At 31.7% G+C, this 19,859-nt stretch overlaps 1 protein-coding gene across 4 annotated transcripts in view; it reads right to left on the minus strand.

The window, feature by feature from the left end:
• Nucleotides 1–720: 720 nt before the first annotated feature.
• Nucleotides 721–19,859, minus strand: part of LOC118203790 (uncharacterized) — a 52,307-nt gene continuing 33,168 nt past the window's right edge. Inside the window, exons 6-10 of one of the 4 annotated variants that reach the window (XM_035376076.2) lie at nt 15,285–15,338; nt 11,074–11,148; nt 9,474–9,512; nt 5,180–5,209; nt 721–2,951 (exon numbers count right to left, since the gene is read on the minus strand). In XM_035376076.2, the coding sequence (XP_035231967.1) occupies nt 2,920–2,951; nt 5,180–5,209; nt 9,474–9,512; nt 11,074–11,148; nt 15,285–15,338 (230 nt within the window). In that variant the 3' untranslated portion in view covers nt 721–2,919. The remainder of the gene's footprint in view (nt 2,952–5,179; nt 5,210–9,473; nt 9,513–11,073; nt 11,149–15,284; nt 15,339–19,859) is intronic. The other 3 variants (XM_035376073.2, XM_035376074.2, XM_035376075.2) reach the window with 3 other exon arrangements.

Raw genomic sequence — 19,859 nt, forward strand, 5'->3', positions numbered from 1 at the left:
TTAACCGCGTTCTAAGATACAGCTGAGATTCAGCAAACTTACTGATTAAGAAGTTGAAAGATTCAACGAACTGCCGAAATAGGCACACAGGCCGAAACGCGCGGTTCTTAAATTTCTACCTAGCAACCTTCACGCTCGTAATTCAAGAAGCACACTTACAATCTCGTTTCCCTTCTATTTAAACTCAATTTACTTCTGCTAAAATTTGAATACTCAGCGCGTTCTACTCGATTTACATACTCTTGCATTGGCAATTCTAGGGTAAAGTAAAGGCTTGACAGGAAAGATAGCTTAAAATAAATGTTAGTTAAAATAAATATAAAGCCTACACTATCATTAATGAAGAGTGTTATGTCAACAAGCATATAAGCATATACCAATGATTATTATGGCTGATTTTAAATACTGATGTTAAAAAAAAAGGGGGGGAGAAAGAGAGAGAGAGTGTTCAGTTTTATGAAGCAGCACTTTAATCCTAATATGGCAGTAACCAAAAATCCAACTACTTTAGGTAATTCATGTATAGATCTTACTTTTGCATCATCTTACATCAGTGATGAACTATTGAATTATGATTGTTACTTTTCGTATCATCGGTTAATCTTACATAAAATTTTAACTTCGCAGCGTTGTATTCAGGAATAATGTTAAGAAATAAATAATTAATACATTACTATTAGTTTCATTTTATTTTTTTATAAATTTCCATAAACATTCATTTTTTAAAATAACGAAATAACATTAAAATAAAAAAAAAAAGACAATCAATAAAATAAATATCTGATATGGATACCACATGACTTCCTTGTGCAACTTATTAAATTACATGGATTCTTTGCTGCACTTCACTTAAACTTATTTCTTCGAATGTCATTAGAGATATAATTCTCTTTCAATCATTTAAGTTCTCACTTCACGGCAGGGCAAAAATATATAAACCTCAAAACATCTTCATTAAAAATTGTAAAATGCAGAAAAACCTAAAATACCAAATAGAGTAAAAACAGTTTTTTAAAAAAATGAACTTAAAATTAGAGTTTCGATGAAAAAACAAGCATTTCGACCAGTGGGCAAGAAGACAAATTTTTCAGTGCACTAAATTAAACGTTAACCTTTTGGTCCCACTGCACAAAAAGACACTGAAGGTGCATCAACTGGATTTAATGCCTATTCTACTAAGAGTTTCAAATATAAGTTAATGGCGGCCTCGTTAGGCCAAGCGTCACTTAAAAGTTTTAAATTGTTGATAATTTTACAACTATTGCATGCATATTAAATAAAGGCTTAAAATCCTTAACTGGAACATAAGAACAACACTTTTAAGAAAGAAAAAAAAAAAATGGCACAATTTACCAACATATAAGAATAAGAACACTGAGCTCACCGAGCTGGGTAACAGAGTGGGAATATATATATATTTACATACGTTTGTGTGGCCGATTGAAACGAAAAAGGGAGGTGCACAATTGGATGTTATAGTACCATATATAAAATTTTAAGATTTACTGCTGCTCGTTTCTGAGTTATGCGAGATACATACATACGTAGGTAGGTAAGTACAGAAGTCACAAAAAAAAAAAAAAAAAAAAAAAAAAAACTCCCCTAAATCCATTTTACAATGCGTTCTGGAAAAAAGAGTCTTTTATTCTGTCCGTACGTACTGGTGTTATGCAAAAACATCGTTTATATGGATTCGAGAGCGGTCAAAATGAATAATTTTGTTGAAATGTGATACACGAAATTTTTCGCGATTACAATACTTCCTTTACTTCGTCTAAGGAAGTAAAAATACTGCTTTCGTAAGGTGTCAGCTTTAAAAAAATCTCCAGATTATTAAGAGACAAGTTTCTTTTGGTTCAACGCCCTTGAAATATTTGTTAGAAACAAAAACATAAAGGATTAAACGGCACAGATAAATATATTTCTATTAAAATACTGAATATAGTTTTATGCAGATTACAATATAATATTTTTAAACAAAACATTACAATATATTGAGTATGAAAAGCAAATGACAATATAAATAAAATAAATTGTACTTATTATTATGGTAGATGTATGAAAGTGTATCATAGCTCACAATACGTTTCTTATGTAAATAGAAGGTGTGTTAACTACAATGCACAGCAGGCGTTGTTTCTTTTCATCAAAAATTCTGTGAATTTTATAGTGAAATGATTAGGATTAATATTATAAGATTTTACTCAGTTCTCACACTGTTAAGTTTACATTATTTTATAATGACAAACCCTGAATATTCTTATCTGGGAAAGTTTTCTTAAAGCACTTTCTGAGATAGACTGGTTCATTATTGTTACAGAAACAATAAGAAATCTTTTCTAAAGCAGGTTTGATATTATTTATGCTAGAAGAAATACTTTGTTTTCTTTATGTTATTCTTACAGTTCAAAGAAAATAGGAGCTCCTTATGGAACACCTGACGAAATTTGGAATAGCATTTTATTTTTAATTACAATAACCATTTTTTACACTTAAATATAGTCACTAATATCTATTATACTGTTGAAAACTTCAAGAATTTATTACTTAATCTTGTACAAGCAGTTCTTTAAATAACTTAATCTGCTGTTTTAGAGAGACGAAGTTTAGTTGAAATTACATTTTAAATTTAGGTTATAGATTTTCTGTGTGAAAGAAAAGTAAATTCTCATAACTTTATTAAATGTTTTAGGTGAATTTAAAGCAAAAGATTAAAATGATATGTAAAAGTACATTACTTTCTTTATTTATATTTTCAGTTCATTGAAAATTATTTTTATAAAGAATACATAATATATATTTGAAAGACAGTATCAGTTCTTCCAGAACTTGTGATGGACTTCTGTGCAAAGCAGTCATATTTGTAAAGTCAAAAACTCAAATTTTAAACTTGGAAATACTTTTCACTTTCCATTAAATTCATTTGTACCTACATATATCAGGCTCCACAACTGAAAAACAAAGTTAATGTTTAATAGATATGGATACATAACCAACAAATATAATAGCAATTTTATCGTTTCTTTTTTTTAAGCTCTTTTGTTTTAAAATTAGAGTTTGTTATTTTATTTTACTTTAAAACTACTTTTTTGATCTAAAATTATTTTCTGGATGAATTAAATAAACGGTTAAATTTGGAAATTTTGTTTAAACATCCTTTAAAAATATCTTTAGATATCTTTCAAAGAATTCAATAATGTATGGCTTTGAATGCTGCTCGAATATTTTTATAGTTATCTGACTTGAGAATATTGCTGTATTGAGTCGTAGTATGGCTGTGCAATTCAATATTTAAATCAGTAATGAGTGCTTTGTGTACTGATGTCCTGCAGTCATCTTCTTTGAGCATGGAAAATGAAAGTACTGTTGCAACTTCACAAAATCAATGTGAACTGAGCAGGTTTAGAAAGAACACTGATATCTGTCAAACAAATTTAATTTTTTAAAAAAATTTCCAGAAAAGTCACTCCTATTGAATTCATTTGTACGCATATATTTCAGGTTCCACAACTGAAAAAAAAAATTACTGTTTAATAGGTATGGACCAACAAATATGATTGCAATTTTATCTTTTTTTTTTTAACTTTTGTTTTTAAACCATAATTTTATTATTTTCTTTTATTTTAAAACTAACTTTTTGTTTTAATTATTAATCTTCTCTAATTAGAGAACAGTTTTCTTCTCTAACTATTAACCAATTTCGCCTAAGGCTAATTAGAGAGCAGTGGTTCTTAACCTTTTTTACTCTGACTCCCTTTTCTTTTCACTGTTCCTACATTATCATACCGAGTAAAAGTAGTTTTTTTATATTCATAAACTGAAATTAAATACTTAACAGATACACATAAGGCTCACCGCATCCTCCCCCCCGCCGAAACTATAAAAATTCCACCAGGGAAATTCCCCCCTCGTTGAGGACTTCTGTTCTGTAGGATTTAAACAGAATGTACTATTTCAGGCGCCTGTCAGAAATAAACAAGAAAATCAAGTCTAAAGGTATAAGTAATATTTACTTGTATTGTGTAAGTTCTCCTCATAGTCGATCTGCCGATAGAGTAGTTGGAAATGTGTTTTACGGCAGTTTACAGCAGCAATGTGTTTTAAAATCCCGAATTTTAAACTTGAAAATTGTCAGGACATAAATCTCTGATTAAGAAAAAGTAAGGAAATTTTCTTTTTATTCAGTATTTCCTCGATTATTTTCTCTTTCCTAGCATTTTAGCGCCAAGTTCTGAAAATTTTAAAAATATTCGTGCAGTTTTCTCTTTTCTCAATACGTTCAGAGAAGGAGCTCACCTAGATTTTAAAACGGATTCTTTTACGTCGCAATTGTTTCCGTGTTACTAATAAAGACAAAAACTTCGCAAACTACCTGCAAACGTCACACTGAGCCTTTGCCTTTTAACTACTGAATTTTATGCCAACCTAATACAAGAACTGTCATTTAGTCTACGATTTCGCTGAGTCGGCTGCACATCCACTTTCTCTAATTATTTATGGGTGATTTGAGACCTATATAGTAGCACAGACAACAGTAAGAACGAGCGAGATTCAAGTTACGGGGAAGTAGAAATAAAGATATTATTAAATACTATATTGCTGTGTATTCTTATTGGAATGCAGGTTTCTTTTAAAGAAATAATAGTGTGATAGTTACTTATAGTTTTTCCATTACTGCATTTCATTTATTATGTTTTTACTGCAATCACTTCCTGTAGAAATTAGATTAATCGATAATTTCCCCTTCTCTCTATTCAGGCGATAAAATTAGTAAAAAAAGGTGGAGAAATATGTGAGGAAATACGGTATAAATATTTAATTTGCTGCATATCCATTATATGCCTGATTCATAGGATATATTTTTGCTTATCTTTGGCTACACCCTATAACACATAGACCTAAATGTGTGTATATATCTTCTCTATGAGCTGCTAAAATATTTTTTTGCTCGATCTGAACCAAATATTGCGAACTATATAGAAAATATAAGCTACCATGAAACTAGAACAGTTTTCTCCCCCAATTTAATCTTCGCCTAAAACTTATTTACTTGCTTTTCAATTCAAAGAATATGCTACATTCTTAGTCCATATAATATATTTTTGTTAAATGAGAACTCTAAAGAAATTCTTAAATAAATACTACACACTGAAAAATAAAAATATATTTATATCATTACCTGTTGTGTAGCCTTTCTTTAAGTCGTCTTCTAAAATAATAAAAGAACTGTTATAGCATTAATATAAAATGTATTAAATAACATGCAAATAAAATTTGCCAGGATAAAAAGAAAAATACATGATATATTTGAAAGCTTATTAAAAAGAAAAATTTGTTATGTCATTGAATAAAATTTAAATGTTTTCAGAAAATAATGTGTTAGAACGAATATGTTGGAAGGAAATGAAGTAAATACAGTTAACAAAAATGCTCCTTTTTAGTAGTTATTCTTTAAAATAAAGAATCTTGCTTTCACCAACTGTTTGCAAGAAATCCTATATATATTACGGTACGAAGTAAGATAAATACTTGAAATCTATAATAGAGATAGCTTAGTGTATATCAATCAAATCTCTCATCAAAAATCGCTATACATATGAAATGGAGTACAGTACATATTTCGAAATTTATTGTATAGATTTATGAATCAGAATTTTTCATATTTCTAGAAGATTACTGAATTAATCTCAGTTTCTTTATACGTACTCATTTTAAAATTAGTCAGTTACTCAGAAAGAAATATTGCAAGTTTTTAAATATTTTCATGTGCTCAAATTATAAATATATATTATATAATATTAATCGTTATGGTAATAAAATTAACTGTGGATTTTTTCTAGTTATTGAAGGAGATATAAACTTGTTTAAGTAATAATCGCTTGATTGGTCAATTAATTAAGACACAGCTTTTATGAGTTGAGACACAGTTTTTGCGAGCAAGAAATGACTTTTTGTGGGAAACTGGCTCGTATTCTTTTTGAAGTAATCCTTCGAGCATAAGTTTCACATCGAAATTTAGCAGCATTAAACATCTATGGTGGGTTTCTGAAAAAATGTTCAACATAAAGAGGCACATAGAAAGGAGAAATAGATCGATTCCTGCTGAATTTTTAAGCTAGTATTAGACTGGTAGACCAAAATCCCTCGATATCTCTCCGAGGTATTTTTTTCATTTTTGCAAGATTGCTTGGCATGTAACAGAAATTACGCAGTTATTCATTCCCGGCTTGGAACAGAGCAAGCATACGCAGAAGTGCATCATACAGATTGTAAAATTGGGTACTGATTTTGGACTACGAATTCTATCTGTTGAGAGAGCAACCATGATGTGTAAGTGCTGAGGTATTCTTTATCCTATTGCCTTTTTTCCCAATACCCAGCAAGCGATGATTGTAAAGAAGGATAAAACTGTTCATCCCAAAATAAAGGTTACTGGCTCACAAGGGTCGTTTATTCAGATAACATAAGTAAATTCATTACATGCCATTTTTCGTCAATAGTTCAAATGACGCTAACAGATGTCTTTTATTGCTCGCTCGAAGGGCCCTTTCACATTACTTCTAGATGGCTAAGCTATCTATAACAAGCAATATTTTTAGTTCTCTGAATAAATGTTGCTCATTGGGCTGTAACTTTCAAACTAATTCTGGGAAAGCACGTTTCTAAGAAAAGTGATCCGTTGTATTTCGCATTACTCAGTGTGAGACGATTTTAATGTATCTTAATTGTAAGTATAAACGGGATTTCTTTCTTTCATATCTTTTGCACAGATCATAAGAAGGGAAGCTGATCTTGGTATTGGACTGAATTTTTTGATTATGCTGAAGTATGTTAGGAGCATCTGCCTATGGAATTTTCCAAACCTTCTTAGAAGATAGACTTAGATACCTTCTTAGAAGGATTTTTGAAGGAAGATTGTATTTAGATTACGTACTAAGAAAGTCATGCTAAGCTAATAAGTTTAATAGCTAGTCCGATCAACCTTCGATTATGGAATATGAGGCAAACTATAAGTATATTGCGAGCAGTCAGTGGTTGTTCTACTTTTAGTAGATAGATGGCGCTTTCGCCACGCGCCAAGAAAAGTGTAAAACAAATAACTGGATGCTTAGAACTCCTCTTGATACTTTATAGAACTATGGATACTTGAACTTTGAAATACTTGTTATGATTTCCATGGCCTCTGCTAAATGTGAAATTTATATTAATATGTTGTGTTTCTTTAATGAAATGTTGTTTCGTGCTGTTCAATTAATTATCTTGGATTGTAATCTACATCGATGATTATTCCCATCCTATCGAGTGTTCTAACACACACAAACAACATCCCTTTAATCATGCCTTCTGAAGTTAGTAGTTATATCGATAAGAGGAAAAATCGCAAAAGCCCAGGATTGGACAGAATTAGTAACAAGATGAAGGAAATGGGTCCCAAAAACCTATGCAAATTCACCAAAATCCTCAATGCTACGTTTAAACTGAGTACTTCCTAGCCAATTAGAACACAAAAATTATTTCGCCTATTTTGAAGTCGGGTAGAGATCCAACCCTCGCATCATCATATAGACCGATGAGCCTTATATCAACTTTAAGTAAAATTGCAGAAGCTGTCGTCCTCAAACGCGTCTAAGACTTCATCGAAGAAAACAACATTATGGATTCCGTCGAAAGCATTCAACAATGCACCAATTATATCCGGTAACCGACCTTATTTCAGATAGTCTCAAGAAAAAACTTATCACAGGAGCCCTCTTCCTCGATATTTCGAAAGCTTTTGATTGCGTATGGTTACAGGGACTCACTTACAAGTTAATCACTCTGGGTTCCCCAGATCACATCATAATCCTCATAAATTCCTATATTTACGATGAATAATTTGTCGTTCGTTATAACAATATTCACTAAACAGGTCGCGAAAACCTTGCTAGTTTACCACAAGGTTCGTTGCTCTCGCCGACCCTTTTTTCACTTTATACGAACAACATTACACTCAACACCCTTGCTACACTAGCATTATATACAGATAATACTGCTATCCTTCACCAAAATCATCCGTCTATGGTCTCAGTAGTACACATTACAAGAACACATCCAAGCACTAGAGTCCTGGTTGTTCAAATGGAAAGATGAAAAATCAGAAGCTATATTCTTCTATAACAATGAAAAGTGGATTTAAATATTACCTTCAGTATGCATAATACCAGTATTCCTTGCAGGAGGGTCTGAGTGTAACCCCAATGTATTACCAGTATTCCCTAGACCAAGCAAGTGAAATACCTTGGTGTTATTTTAAACCAAAAACTTACATAGCCGCTACACGTTACATGTATTTTAAATAAGTTTTGAGGTACTAAAGCTTTACTAAACCCCTTAATTTCCCGAAACTCTGCTCTTTTTATGGAAAACAAGGTACTCTTATATAAGCCCATGTTGCGGCCCATCATAACCTACGCCTGTCCCGTCTGGGGTTTTGTTTATGACTCAAAACTGAAAAAATACAAGAAATTTAAAACGTAACACTGAGACAAATGTATAATTGCCAGTGGTACATTACGGATGGTGCAATCTAAAATGAACTCGATGTCAACAAAATTGATAGTTGTATCACTAAAATAGCTCTGTGAACTTGACTAACGATGCTCTCCCATTTCATAGAATTTCTTGTGTCATGACATCATCGTTACATTATTTTTGCTGCCGAAACCGGAGAAATGGGATTTGGATTACTAAGAGGTAAGAAATTCGATTTTTTTTTTTTTTTTTTTTTTGTATGAAAGCGTAACGATTTCTTAAAAATAATTCAAAATGTCTGTCTCCGAAAAGGCTAGAGCAGAACTTGAAAAACTGAAATCGAAAGAATCTTCATTAAGAGTTGGAAAAACTTAAACTTAACTAAACTCTACAAATGGACTACAATGGATTGAAAAAATTCTAAAGCATGAAAATTCATTTTGAGATACAGGAGACTTGCACATCCCTTTCCGTGGTTGCAAATAAAATTATTCTGAAAATAGTATTTATTTTGTATTTTATTTCCTTTAGTGGAAAATGTATCCAAATGTGTTCTAAGACTTAATTCGTTTCGAAATTACTTGACTTATGTTTTAACTTTTCTTAAAAAGAACAACATTTTCCGATTTTATTTCTGATTATATAAGAGAGAAACAAACATTATACTTTTAATAATAACGTGCTTCATCAATAGACTTTTTTTAATCATGTAATATACTATCGCTGCAATAAAAATCAATTTTAAATTAAACAGCAAGGCGTGGAAACAAAAAACTTTTAGTAATATCATTTGTGTAGCAGGTTCAGGTTCTGCATGACAGAGTGATATTACCTACTATTTTTGATTTATTTTTATCACATATCTTTTGGGTTTAAAGTAATGATTTAAATTGTTAAACATAATTAACATTTCTCATATGCTATTGTTCGCTCATAATCTTTCTTGTACGTATGTAACTTACCTCCGATAAAATGATTGATTTCCAAAAGCTGGAAGTGATCTGAAAAAATGAAAAAAAAAAAATTAGTTGGAATAATTTATCAAAAACTTTCGTATGGTGAACCTATGACATATGTTTTATAAGTAGCACGAGAACCCATTTTGGGTGACGTTTGCATTTCCAGAGCAAACCATTTTGAGACAAAGAAATTGTATAATATAAAAATATTTGCGTTTTGCAACGGCCTTGTTATTGTCAACATGTGCTGCGCTAATCTCAGGTGCGTTAGAGTGCATTCTTGGCAGCAGATGACACGGTTGGCAGACGGATAATTCTACATATGACACTGCACTGAGTTAAGCTAGGGGTTTTTCGAATTTTAATACGCCGTACTCAAAATAGTTTGCCATCACTGTCCTAAAACATTCACATTACATTGTATCCTTCCCTTATGCAGGGAATTAGATATCACATTATCTAATTCTTTATGGAACAGCATTAAGGGGACTCATACACCTTAAACCCCTCATGATCTTCGAATATGTGACTGTTGCAAGAATTGGGATATTTTATTTATTTTAAAAGCAATTACTTCCAACTTTTTAGAGCTGCCTACATAATATAGCTGCTTTGGAAACTAGTAACCAGAAAGTTTATGTTGCCACAAATATTTTTGTAATTTAATCCTCTTTGTGACAAAATATTTCGCCGTGTTTCCACCTTGCGCGCATGATATTTTAAAAATGGCTCATGGTACATACTTGAAATTGGATGGAATTCTTTACATCGACACTATTTTCTAACTGAACCAACAATCTGACGAATATTTTAATATTGAAAAATTTTATGGGCGAAAACATTAAAAATTTTTTTAATAAATTACATTTTATAAACTCAACTCAAAATAGAATAAAAATTTAACATGAAATTTTTAGAATTTTAAGTTCACAGTAGTTTCCAAATCTTATAAAAGCTATATATTAAATATGGAATTAAATTATGAAACAGAATGTTTTAAACTGTGCGCGCAAGTTGGAAACATGACGAAAAATGTTGTCACAAAGTGGATTAAATTATAAAAATATTTGTGGCAACACAAACTTTCTGATTACTGTTCCAGAAAGCAGCTATATTATGTAGTCAGCTGTAAAAGTTGGTAGTAATTGCTTGTAAAATAAATAAGTTATCCCAATTCTTGCAACAGTCACCTATTCGAACATTTTATGGGTTTTAAGGTGTATGAGTCCCCTTAAATATATGGCACATTCATTGCATGCAGGAATATGCAAATTTTTATTTGCATATAACTGTAAAATTTTTGTTTTCTTCAGTGCTCAGATAACAATTAGAAGTATTTTGTAAAATACTCCACTGGGTGGAAAAGTGTCTGATTCGTTTTAACCGATTGTGGACGATAAATCAAATTTTTAGCTCGCATTTGTAAATTCCACAAAAATTTCAAAACTTTCCATTATTCTTCTGAATAATTCATTTATCTATATGAATTATAAACCTGATAATATAATACGAAACGTATCATTTCACATGTTTCACACACTCACAAACACATACAAAAGATAAAATGTTTCAACTGAGTGAAAAAAAAAACTGATGCACAAACCTTCTTCATCTTCTCCTTCCTCTTGCTCTTCCGGGTCGATTTCATTTTTGTAGTCATAGCCATCCTCTGGAATTTCTTGAAAAATAAATTAAGAAATTTATTTGGTTTAGTAGGAAGTAGTTCCTTGACAAGTAAAAAAGAGAGTACTTTAACTTTTATATCAATATAAGATGGGATTGCTCATGATATGCATTCCTCGATTTAGTATCTATTAGCTCATGCTATTAACTACCACTACCCTTAATTTCAATTTATTCATGCTAACGAAATATAGGAAGACGTAAAAAAATTTTAAATAATACTTAATCAAAAAAACTTAAGAGGTTTGGCATCCCACTTGTTTCATTTAGCTTCTTCCGGAAGACTATCTCTCTTCAGTATTTCAAGTTCCCTCATTTGATTTTACGAATCTAGAAAAATTTCTTAGTTGAACTTCTGATTGCTGCATTTGCAGCGTTAGCTGTCACGTGAGGTATACAGCTTTTTTTGTAAGAGATAAATGTTTATTCCCCTATAGTTTAAAATGTTACGTATGTAAAAATATTCAATTTACAAGAGTGTTTATGTTTTGATTTTAATATTTCATTCTTTTATAAAAATTAAGTAATACTTTAAGTTTCCAAATTTGAAATGAAAATTTTAGCTGAATTTTGAAACAGTAAAATTATTTACGGATATTGAAAGCAAATGATATCAGAACTCTCAAGAACACATTGCGATTTGAATATTCTTTTGTGTGTCAAGAAGCTTCTTCGATCGTGTAAACCAATTTCACTCCTGGCATGTTTCCAAATCATAATCTTAATAAAAAAAACATAAAAAGCTTGAAACCGACAGCTTTCTTTCTCATGAACTGTTGATTTTCAGGATTATCCCAGCCTACCTATTTTAAAGAAAGAAAAGCAACATAATTACCTTAAGATTATTCAACGTGACTGGTCAGGAGAAGGTGCATTAAAACAAATAAGTATTTACTCAAATAAATTACAGGAGAATTTCAAATAAAGGGCAATAAGATTGTTGCAGAGAAATAAAAGGCTTAAGCAATGTGTTTGTACACGTATCAGCTTTCATCTTTCCATAAAAGAAGCTCTCTATCTATGCTTTTATTACCTTTGCTTCAGAACTGGATTAGGATACCTTGATTTAGGGCTTAGACCTTTGGAGGCTCTAAGCACTTAAAAGATTTTGCTGCAGCCACATACATTTACAATATAACACCTATTTTTCTCCATTCCTTCTCTTTCGGTCTTAGTTTAGCTGGACCATACATTCCATGGTAAAACCGTCAAAGAGAAATTCTTATCGTTGATCTTTTTTCCTTTTCCTTTGATGCTCTAAGAAAGTGCCTATTTTATTTAATGGTTAATCCAGCCGTGCTTTGCTTCCATTCCTATTCTAATATTTTTTCAGAGGTGAGGATTCTACCCGAGATGTTGTTGGTTCTTTTACCCTTTGAATAATATTTCAAACATACCGCGGAGATATCACTACCCATTTGATCGCTGTGCTTGGAGATCCATGTCCTCGAAGAGAGTTCAGGGAATTGAGCTATGAGGCATTGTTCCTAGTATATTATTTTGGTCTTTGTTTCACGTAATGCAGAAACTGTACCTATAACGTCGGTTAGTTTTCGTTATAAAGGCTTGGGAAAGAGCGAGCAAGAAGTTTCTGCATCCGAAAGAGCTCTTCATTGGGCTTTGGCAAACATATAAGTTCTGTATAGTCCGGGTTAAGATTTTGGGTTCCACAGAAGCCCTAAACCTTTCATCAAATATGGCGTTTCAAATCCTAGTTTAAAATCCTGCCGTAAATAATAATGTGTCTACAAAGAAAGCATTAATCAGATGAGGGAAATGAGTAAATAGCCATCGGGATTTCTACTGACAGCAAACAAAGCAAGTACTTTACAGAAAATATAATGTCAGATGTACTGAGACTAAAAGTTCCGTATTATTCCTAAAATAAAAACTAAATCGGAAATTAAACCTTAGCATGATTTTTAAGATGCTCATAACGTAAGTCCTACGTCTGCTGAAAAAATAAACCACAGTTAAGCTCGTCAGTTAAACGGACACCAAGCTTTTCCCCGAATAACCATTTGGGATGCCGTCACAGCACATATGCGTACTTGATAACAAATAGATGTGGTTGAGATTAATTAGAATAATTTATTACATTTTGTGTTGCAATGGCCGTACTCAATGAATTCGTGTGAAATGAAGAATTGTTTCCGAGTTTGTTCTGGAAAATGTTTCGTGTCTTTTGTGTAGTTCATCATTGTGTACAGTTTTTGCTCCCAATTCTGTCTTTTATGTATTCGATTAGTAGTTGATTTAATAAGATATTTGAGGGAAATAATATTTTGATCACCGAGCAAGATGAATGCAAAAAGAGTGAGCTTTTCCATCGAAGATAAGAAACACATTGCAGAGAACTCCGGAGAAAAGAATCTTACTTCTGCAAAGAAAAGCAATTAGATCTCTTTATGAGAGATCTAATTGCTTTTCTTTGGCGATCAGATTACGATGACCTTAGCAAAGGCTAAATGAGTGAAATGCTGAGACGAACAGTACTGCCAGTTGTTTCGAGACTTGGCCAAAGAGATCTGCTAGTCTAGGATTTTGGCAGCATTCTTTGCACTAAACATATCAAGAACTTTCCTGTGGAAAGAAGAAAAGATCAAATAGTGATCGGTATCTTTACTGCTGCGTTTTCCTTCAAGGTAGAAGCGAAGAAAGTCTTGAAACAACCAAGTTTTGAAATCAACAGCCAATTTGAAGCTTCATTGCGTAGAGACGAGTCACCATTCTAGGCATTGTAGGAGTTTCAGGTGTGACTTGGTGTTATAGAATAAGACTCCTGGTTGCTAAAACTATCAGCTTTGTTAACAAAACTTATTTATAAAAGCACAGAAGCTACTGGTGATACTCGAACTGTTCAGAACTGATGGTAAAGGCAAAGTGTTGTCAGCTGGTGGCTCTTGCAACCATTGCGAAACAATGTAATCTCAGCTTCAACGCGCGCAGTTAAACATGAGATAACCACAGTTGATTAAACGGCGGCTCCAAAGGCGTTCTAAAAATGTATAAATGCCCCCTGTATATCAGAGTCCGAAGACACTCACGAAGAAAAAGAAAATAAAAATACTCCAATCTGTTATAAGCCTAATGGAACTAAACCCTAAAGAAACGTGACAAGTAAAAAAAAAAAGGAAAGAAATAAACGACATTTCGATAAAATTAACTAGAAAAGTTAGAAAGTTAAAAATGTTCCTTTGAGGGCATGATTTCAGATATATTATATGATTAAAAAAATAGAGAAAGTTTTAGCTCTTCGCAAATGAAGCAGCAGTTGCGAACATGAATTCATAATTGCTACATATTCGTAAAAATGTCGCGGGTTTCACCAAAGTCTTCCTGATATTAAATAGAACATTCCTAACTTTTGCATCACAGTGCAATACATGGCTAGATTTAAGAAATAGTCTTAAATTCTAGCCTTCGTCATAAGTTCCTACTTAAAATAACTAGTCTACTATCATAAGTATCTTACTATGAAGTAAAATCGTCAGAAGTATTCTACTGTAAAGTGAAATCATGTTCAGAATGATCTGCCTATAGTAGAATGCCTCTTTTTTGCTTATATAATTAGCTTCCTTTGGCAATTTGCTTACAAGCACTTAAAATATAATACTTTGTACAATTGCAATACAGATTAACATTCATTTCCACGCGACTTCTTACAACCCAAACAAATTTAACTATTTTAATGAAAATTTATGCTATCTTTTATTTTCTCTTCATCATCATCAGTTTTATAGCAATACCGCATATAAGTTACCTTTCATTCGCCGTAGATAACCCTAAAATATTTTTCTCTAAAACATCAAAAAATCGAAGGTCTTACATTACGGTCAATAATTATGATGAATAGTAGGCTGATCATAATTTCTAACTTCTGTTAGAAAATGCATGAAATACAGAATATAAATACTTAAAGTATAATATTTCAAATTATCATTAGCTGAACTTATCAGAAGTTAAGTATAATTATTCATAATTCATAATTTAGTCATATATTACGAGACATTTGTACATTCTGTAAACGATGGTATGCTTAAAAATTATTTATTTATTTAAAGAAATAGATATATACATACAAACTCATTTCTGTTATATACATTTTCAAAATGCTATATTTTGTTATACCTGTGTTATCCGTATAATCTTCTTCTATAGTGTTTGTATCGTGGGCTGCTGTGGCTAAAACATACGAAGTTTAGTAAGTAAAAAGCAATCAACTTTTGCAAAGTGTATTTACAAAAATTAAAGGATGATGACGTCCTTTCATAAAAAAGGACAAAATATTTTCAAAATGTCGCAGCAAAAATAATTAGCAAGAAAGCAGCCCACAGCATAGAAATAAGATGGCAAAAAGACCCGAGTGTCGAGTGTTCTAGAAAGAAAAGTGAAAAAAGTTTTGGAAAATACACTCATGTCGGAAAATTAAGAGAACTGCCTTGTTAGATGGTCTGCTTTATCATGTTATTGAAAATCTAATCCAAGAGGGTAAAAAAACAAATAAAATAAGAAGTAGTAAAAACAGAAATGTGGGCTACTCGGCCACACCCCTTACCCCCTCAAAAATTTTAAAAATATATAAAATATTTAAAAAAATAGAAATATTTTAAAATTTGTTTACAAATATTTTATATGTTATGTGATTATCTTAAACAAGCTATACAGTGATTCTGTATATTGTTAGTAAGTCTGTTTGTAATTTTTGGAATAAGAAGTACCGTTCTTAAAAAACATTGTTTACGTTCATTGCGGTGGTTCGTTGACTAGGGTTTCCAAGACCAAATGCATCACTTAAAAGCTTCAAATACTAATACAAAATAATCTCTCTTTAAGCCATGTAGTACAGTATTGCTGGAAACACATCCACAGATATATACTACTCTGACACAAATCCACTTCATATTACGAATCTGGCGTTTCCACAGTAATCACTTTGAATTTGGCGTTTCCACAACAATGCTGCAGATAGCGTCGGTGTCGTTAGACGTTTCTCTATGATTCACCAAACGGAACAAGTGCTTTTGACACAAAACTTGACTAACAAATCAGTTTTTTGACGCAAGCTGTTAGCCGAGAATATGAAGGGAATATAAGGGCATATAATACGATGAAGCGTCTTACATGCAGGCAATCTTGTATAACTGAATGATGAATATTTTATTTCGATATTGTATCCTGAAGCTACCGGAGGGTCTTCAGTCTATGCATCTGTTGTGCTGAGTGAAGGATATCATCTGATTGGGATACAGCAGAGATTTTAACCACGCTGCTTTCGAATATTCAATTTGGAATCCCAAAGAAACTGCAGTGGAATATTTTGACATCCTGCGATATCTGTGTTCTGAGTGAGGTTAAACTCCAGTTTACAGATGATTCTACTAAAGATATCATTGATATGACTCCTGCCGTGACTATTATCTATACTCTTTTATGTTGGGGGCAGCACTCAAGGATGTGACCGCGAACTACCTGAACTGATTAAATTCAATCTATAATACAAATACCAACAATGCTGCAGATTTTCGTTACTGTTAACTTTAGGAATTTCGTTTAAAGGAAGCCACACAGCATCGGCGTTGCCTATTTGTTTCAACAGAATATAGTATCATATATGCGTACGGGCTGTTTCCTCAATTTAGAGACATAAGTGTATTTATAACAATTAATGATATATAGTGGGTGCACTGATGGCAGGTAAGAAATACATGTAGACAATAAAAAAAAAATTAAAAGATGGTGAGATGTTGGATAAATTTTGTTTTCACGTTCGAAACGTCTTTAGTAAGGTAATCTGGCTATTTTTCTGCGCCGTACAGCATTTCACGAATTCTTAGACTGAAATGTTAACAATCGGCAGCTACTACCCGATACCCATATCGGATACCCAATGCAGCTTACGGATGCGGCATAAGATTTAACTTATTTTTCAAATTATAGAAGTTGTCAGCGTGACAAATAATATAAAAATATTCTTGATAATTTTCAACAGCAACTAGTTATTAAGAAATATTTATTTGAATTACTGTTTAATACTGTCACAGGTATATGTGCACGCACGGGATTTGAAATTGAGCACGTATATTTGCAACATGTATTTCGACCGGTGAAAATTAAAAGAAATCGAGAAGTTCACCTGTAAAATGTTGAAGCATAATTCAATTAATGATGGAAAATTATTAGGGGAATCACCGGATAAAACTCCGATCATACTGTCTGATGGTTTTAAATTTAAATTGAATTCAAATGAAGGAAATCAGTTTTTTGTATCCTCAAGAAAAATGCATTCATTTTAGATTTTAGATATGATAAATCTACAGATCCTGAAATAAACAACGTATAAAATACTGGAATATTTGTAGGGAACTAGAATCTCTAAAGTGTCAAAACTATCTTCAGTTACTATACATTAGTAATATATGTAATTCATTCGTATTTGAATATGTCTAAATTTTGAAAAATCATGGTATAATTTTTAATATTAAAGGACGTTTCTAATGGACGCTTTTTTCTATGTTACAGACCTCTGTAACCAAATTTTATCAATATCTGAATATTAAGGTAAGTATAAAATTATGTTTAATATCCCTAACTCTAGTTGTAAATATATTTGCTGTTATTCACGTATTGATACTAAGAATCTAATGAAAATAAAAGAAAATTAATAAAACTTTTAGGAATAAATTTACTGAGAATTACTGCTGCAATACTGAACTTGCTTTCTATTAGAAACACTTTTAGCTTCTCTTTATTTCTCTACCTGCGGGTATCTTCGATCTTGTATTTTTACATGTCCGAAGACTGGTTTCTTACTTTAAATATATTTTTGATTAGTTTTACTATTTAAATGTAAATTAAGAATGAAAATAAATAATTTTCTTAACACACTAATAGTTATCTCTATTCCTTGTTGTTCTCTTTTATCAAAAGTCAACCCTTTTCTCATCAGTAAAAAACTTTTTTTTTTTTTTTTTTTGTTTTGTTTTTTGTTATTTATCTTCTTAAATAAATATAGACATTTCATTATCAGAAATAGTCTACATACTTAATCATATAAAAACAGCAAAGTTTCATTTCCATGCTAGTGCCAAATTTTATGAGCCCATCATCCTACTAAGCTTGAAAATCCATCAGGAGACTTCTCTGAAGAATCATTAATACCCCTCAATAAGTTGAGTAAAACGGCTGCCATGACGCTATAACTTATCTCTGTAAGTGTTAGTCACTTGTTCATCTGTAATTTGATTAATTGCATTTCATTTTGAATCAAATAAAATAACCTTTCACACATGTCTTGGCTTCTTTGGAATGTAAGTGTAAAAGATTTCGAGGTATATGCTTCATAATTTCAAATGTTCTGCCATATATAGGTGCAAGATAAACGTATTAGAAACGCATCGGTACTTTATCATAATCATAATGCTTGCAATAATTCAAGAGAAAGCCTGAAGTAGACTGGAATGAATCCTAGTGAAGGGATGGTAAATTAATGTTTCTAAATGTATTTGGTCTATAAAGAAGTATAATAATGATAATAAATGAAATTTTAGTATTTTTATTATATATTAACAATCATGCAAAGACTAAAACACCTGACAGAACGTAATAATCCTGAAGGGTACTTACGTATTATCCCGTCGACTGTGAAAGTTGGCTACCATCGAACTATGAAAGATGGATGAGATCCTGCTAAAAATGTGCCAATCGTTCCTTCGGAATTCTGAAGTGCCGCGTCTTTATTTAATAAGTAATCACTGTTCGATGCGCTTTGTTTTTGAGCCTCATAAAACTGCTTTTGTCGATTCCTACTATTTTGTTAGACACTCCGATTTTACCTAAAGCTTTGCTTAAAGCACTATGAATACAAAATTACAGATTTTATTTGTTCCATATCTATTACTATTTTGTCGGCCATAATCAGCTGATCATACCGTGTCATTTTTTTATGTAAGATACACGATTTTTGAAAATCCATTGCTTGCTGTTCTGTAGAAGGCAGGTCCAAAATTTTAATAATTTCTTTCAAAATGTAAGGGAAAAATGCAGCAATAACAATTAATTTATATCCTTGTTTATGAAAACAAAAGGTACCTTAATTTGGGTTACATCCAATGATAGCGCAGATGTTATGAGTGTGCTGTGTTATGTTACGTTATCTGCAACTGACACTAAATCGTGCTGCTTGGCAGTAATTTTGCAGTCGACGTGATAATAGGTAAGTACTTTATAAAGTAATCACGCAAAGAGCTCTAGCAACTGACAGCATGTAAATGCAAGTAAAAATGTATTACAAGATTCCACTGACTAAATCTTACATTTACTTGATTTTACTTACTGCTTGTGACAGTTAGTGTTCAAAGGAATGAAAACAAATGATTTCCCTCTATGCTAATTTTTTCTTTTTCTCTCCCTCTAAAAATAGAGATAACTGATAAGAAAATCAAGGCAGTTGATAAACTGATAAAAATATCAGTTTTTTCTTCCATGATTCGTTAAAAAGCAATGCTTAAATTTTCTTTTATTCTCTGTATGAGTGTAGATTTATTACAGCTTACAAGAGAACATTGACTTTTAGGTAAATACTGCTTTACCTTCATGAAATACAAACGTATTTCCCGCAACTGTGGTATTTCGCCCCCCTTCAAAAAAAGTAATATTTCGAATAGATCAAAATTCTATCATTTTCTCCCCCTTAATTAAGCTTAC

This window comes from Stegodyphus dumicola, chromosome 8 (assembly GCF_044657685.1).
Source record: "Stegodyphus dumicola isolate Sdum_Otavi_A_Nest chromosome 8, ASM4465768v1".
Classification (NCBI taxonomy): domain Eukaryota; kingdom Metazoa; phylum Arthropoda; class Arachnida; order Araneae; family Eresidae; genus Stegodyphus; species Stegodyphus dumicola.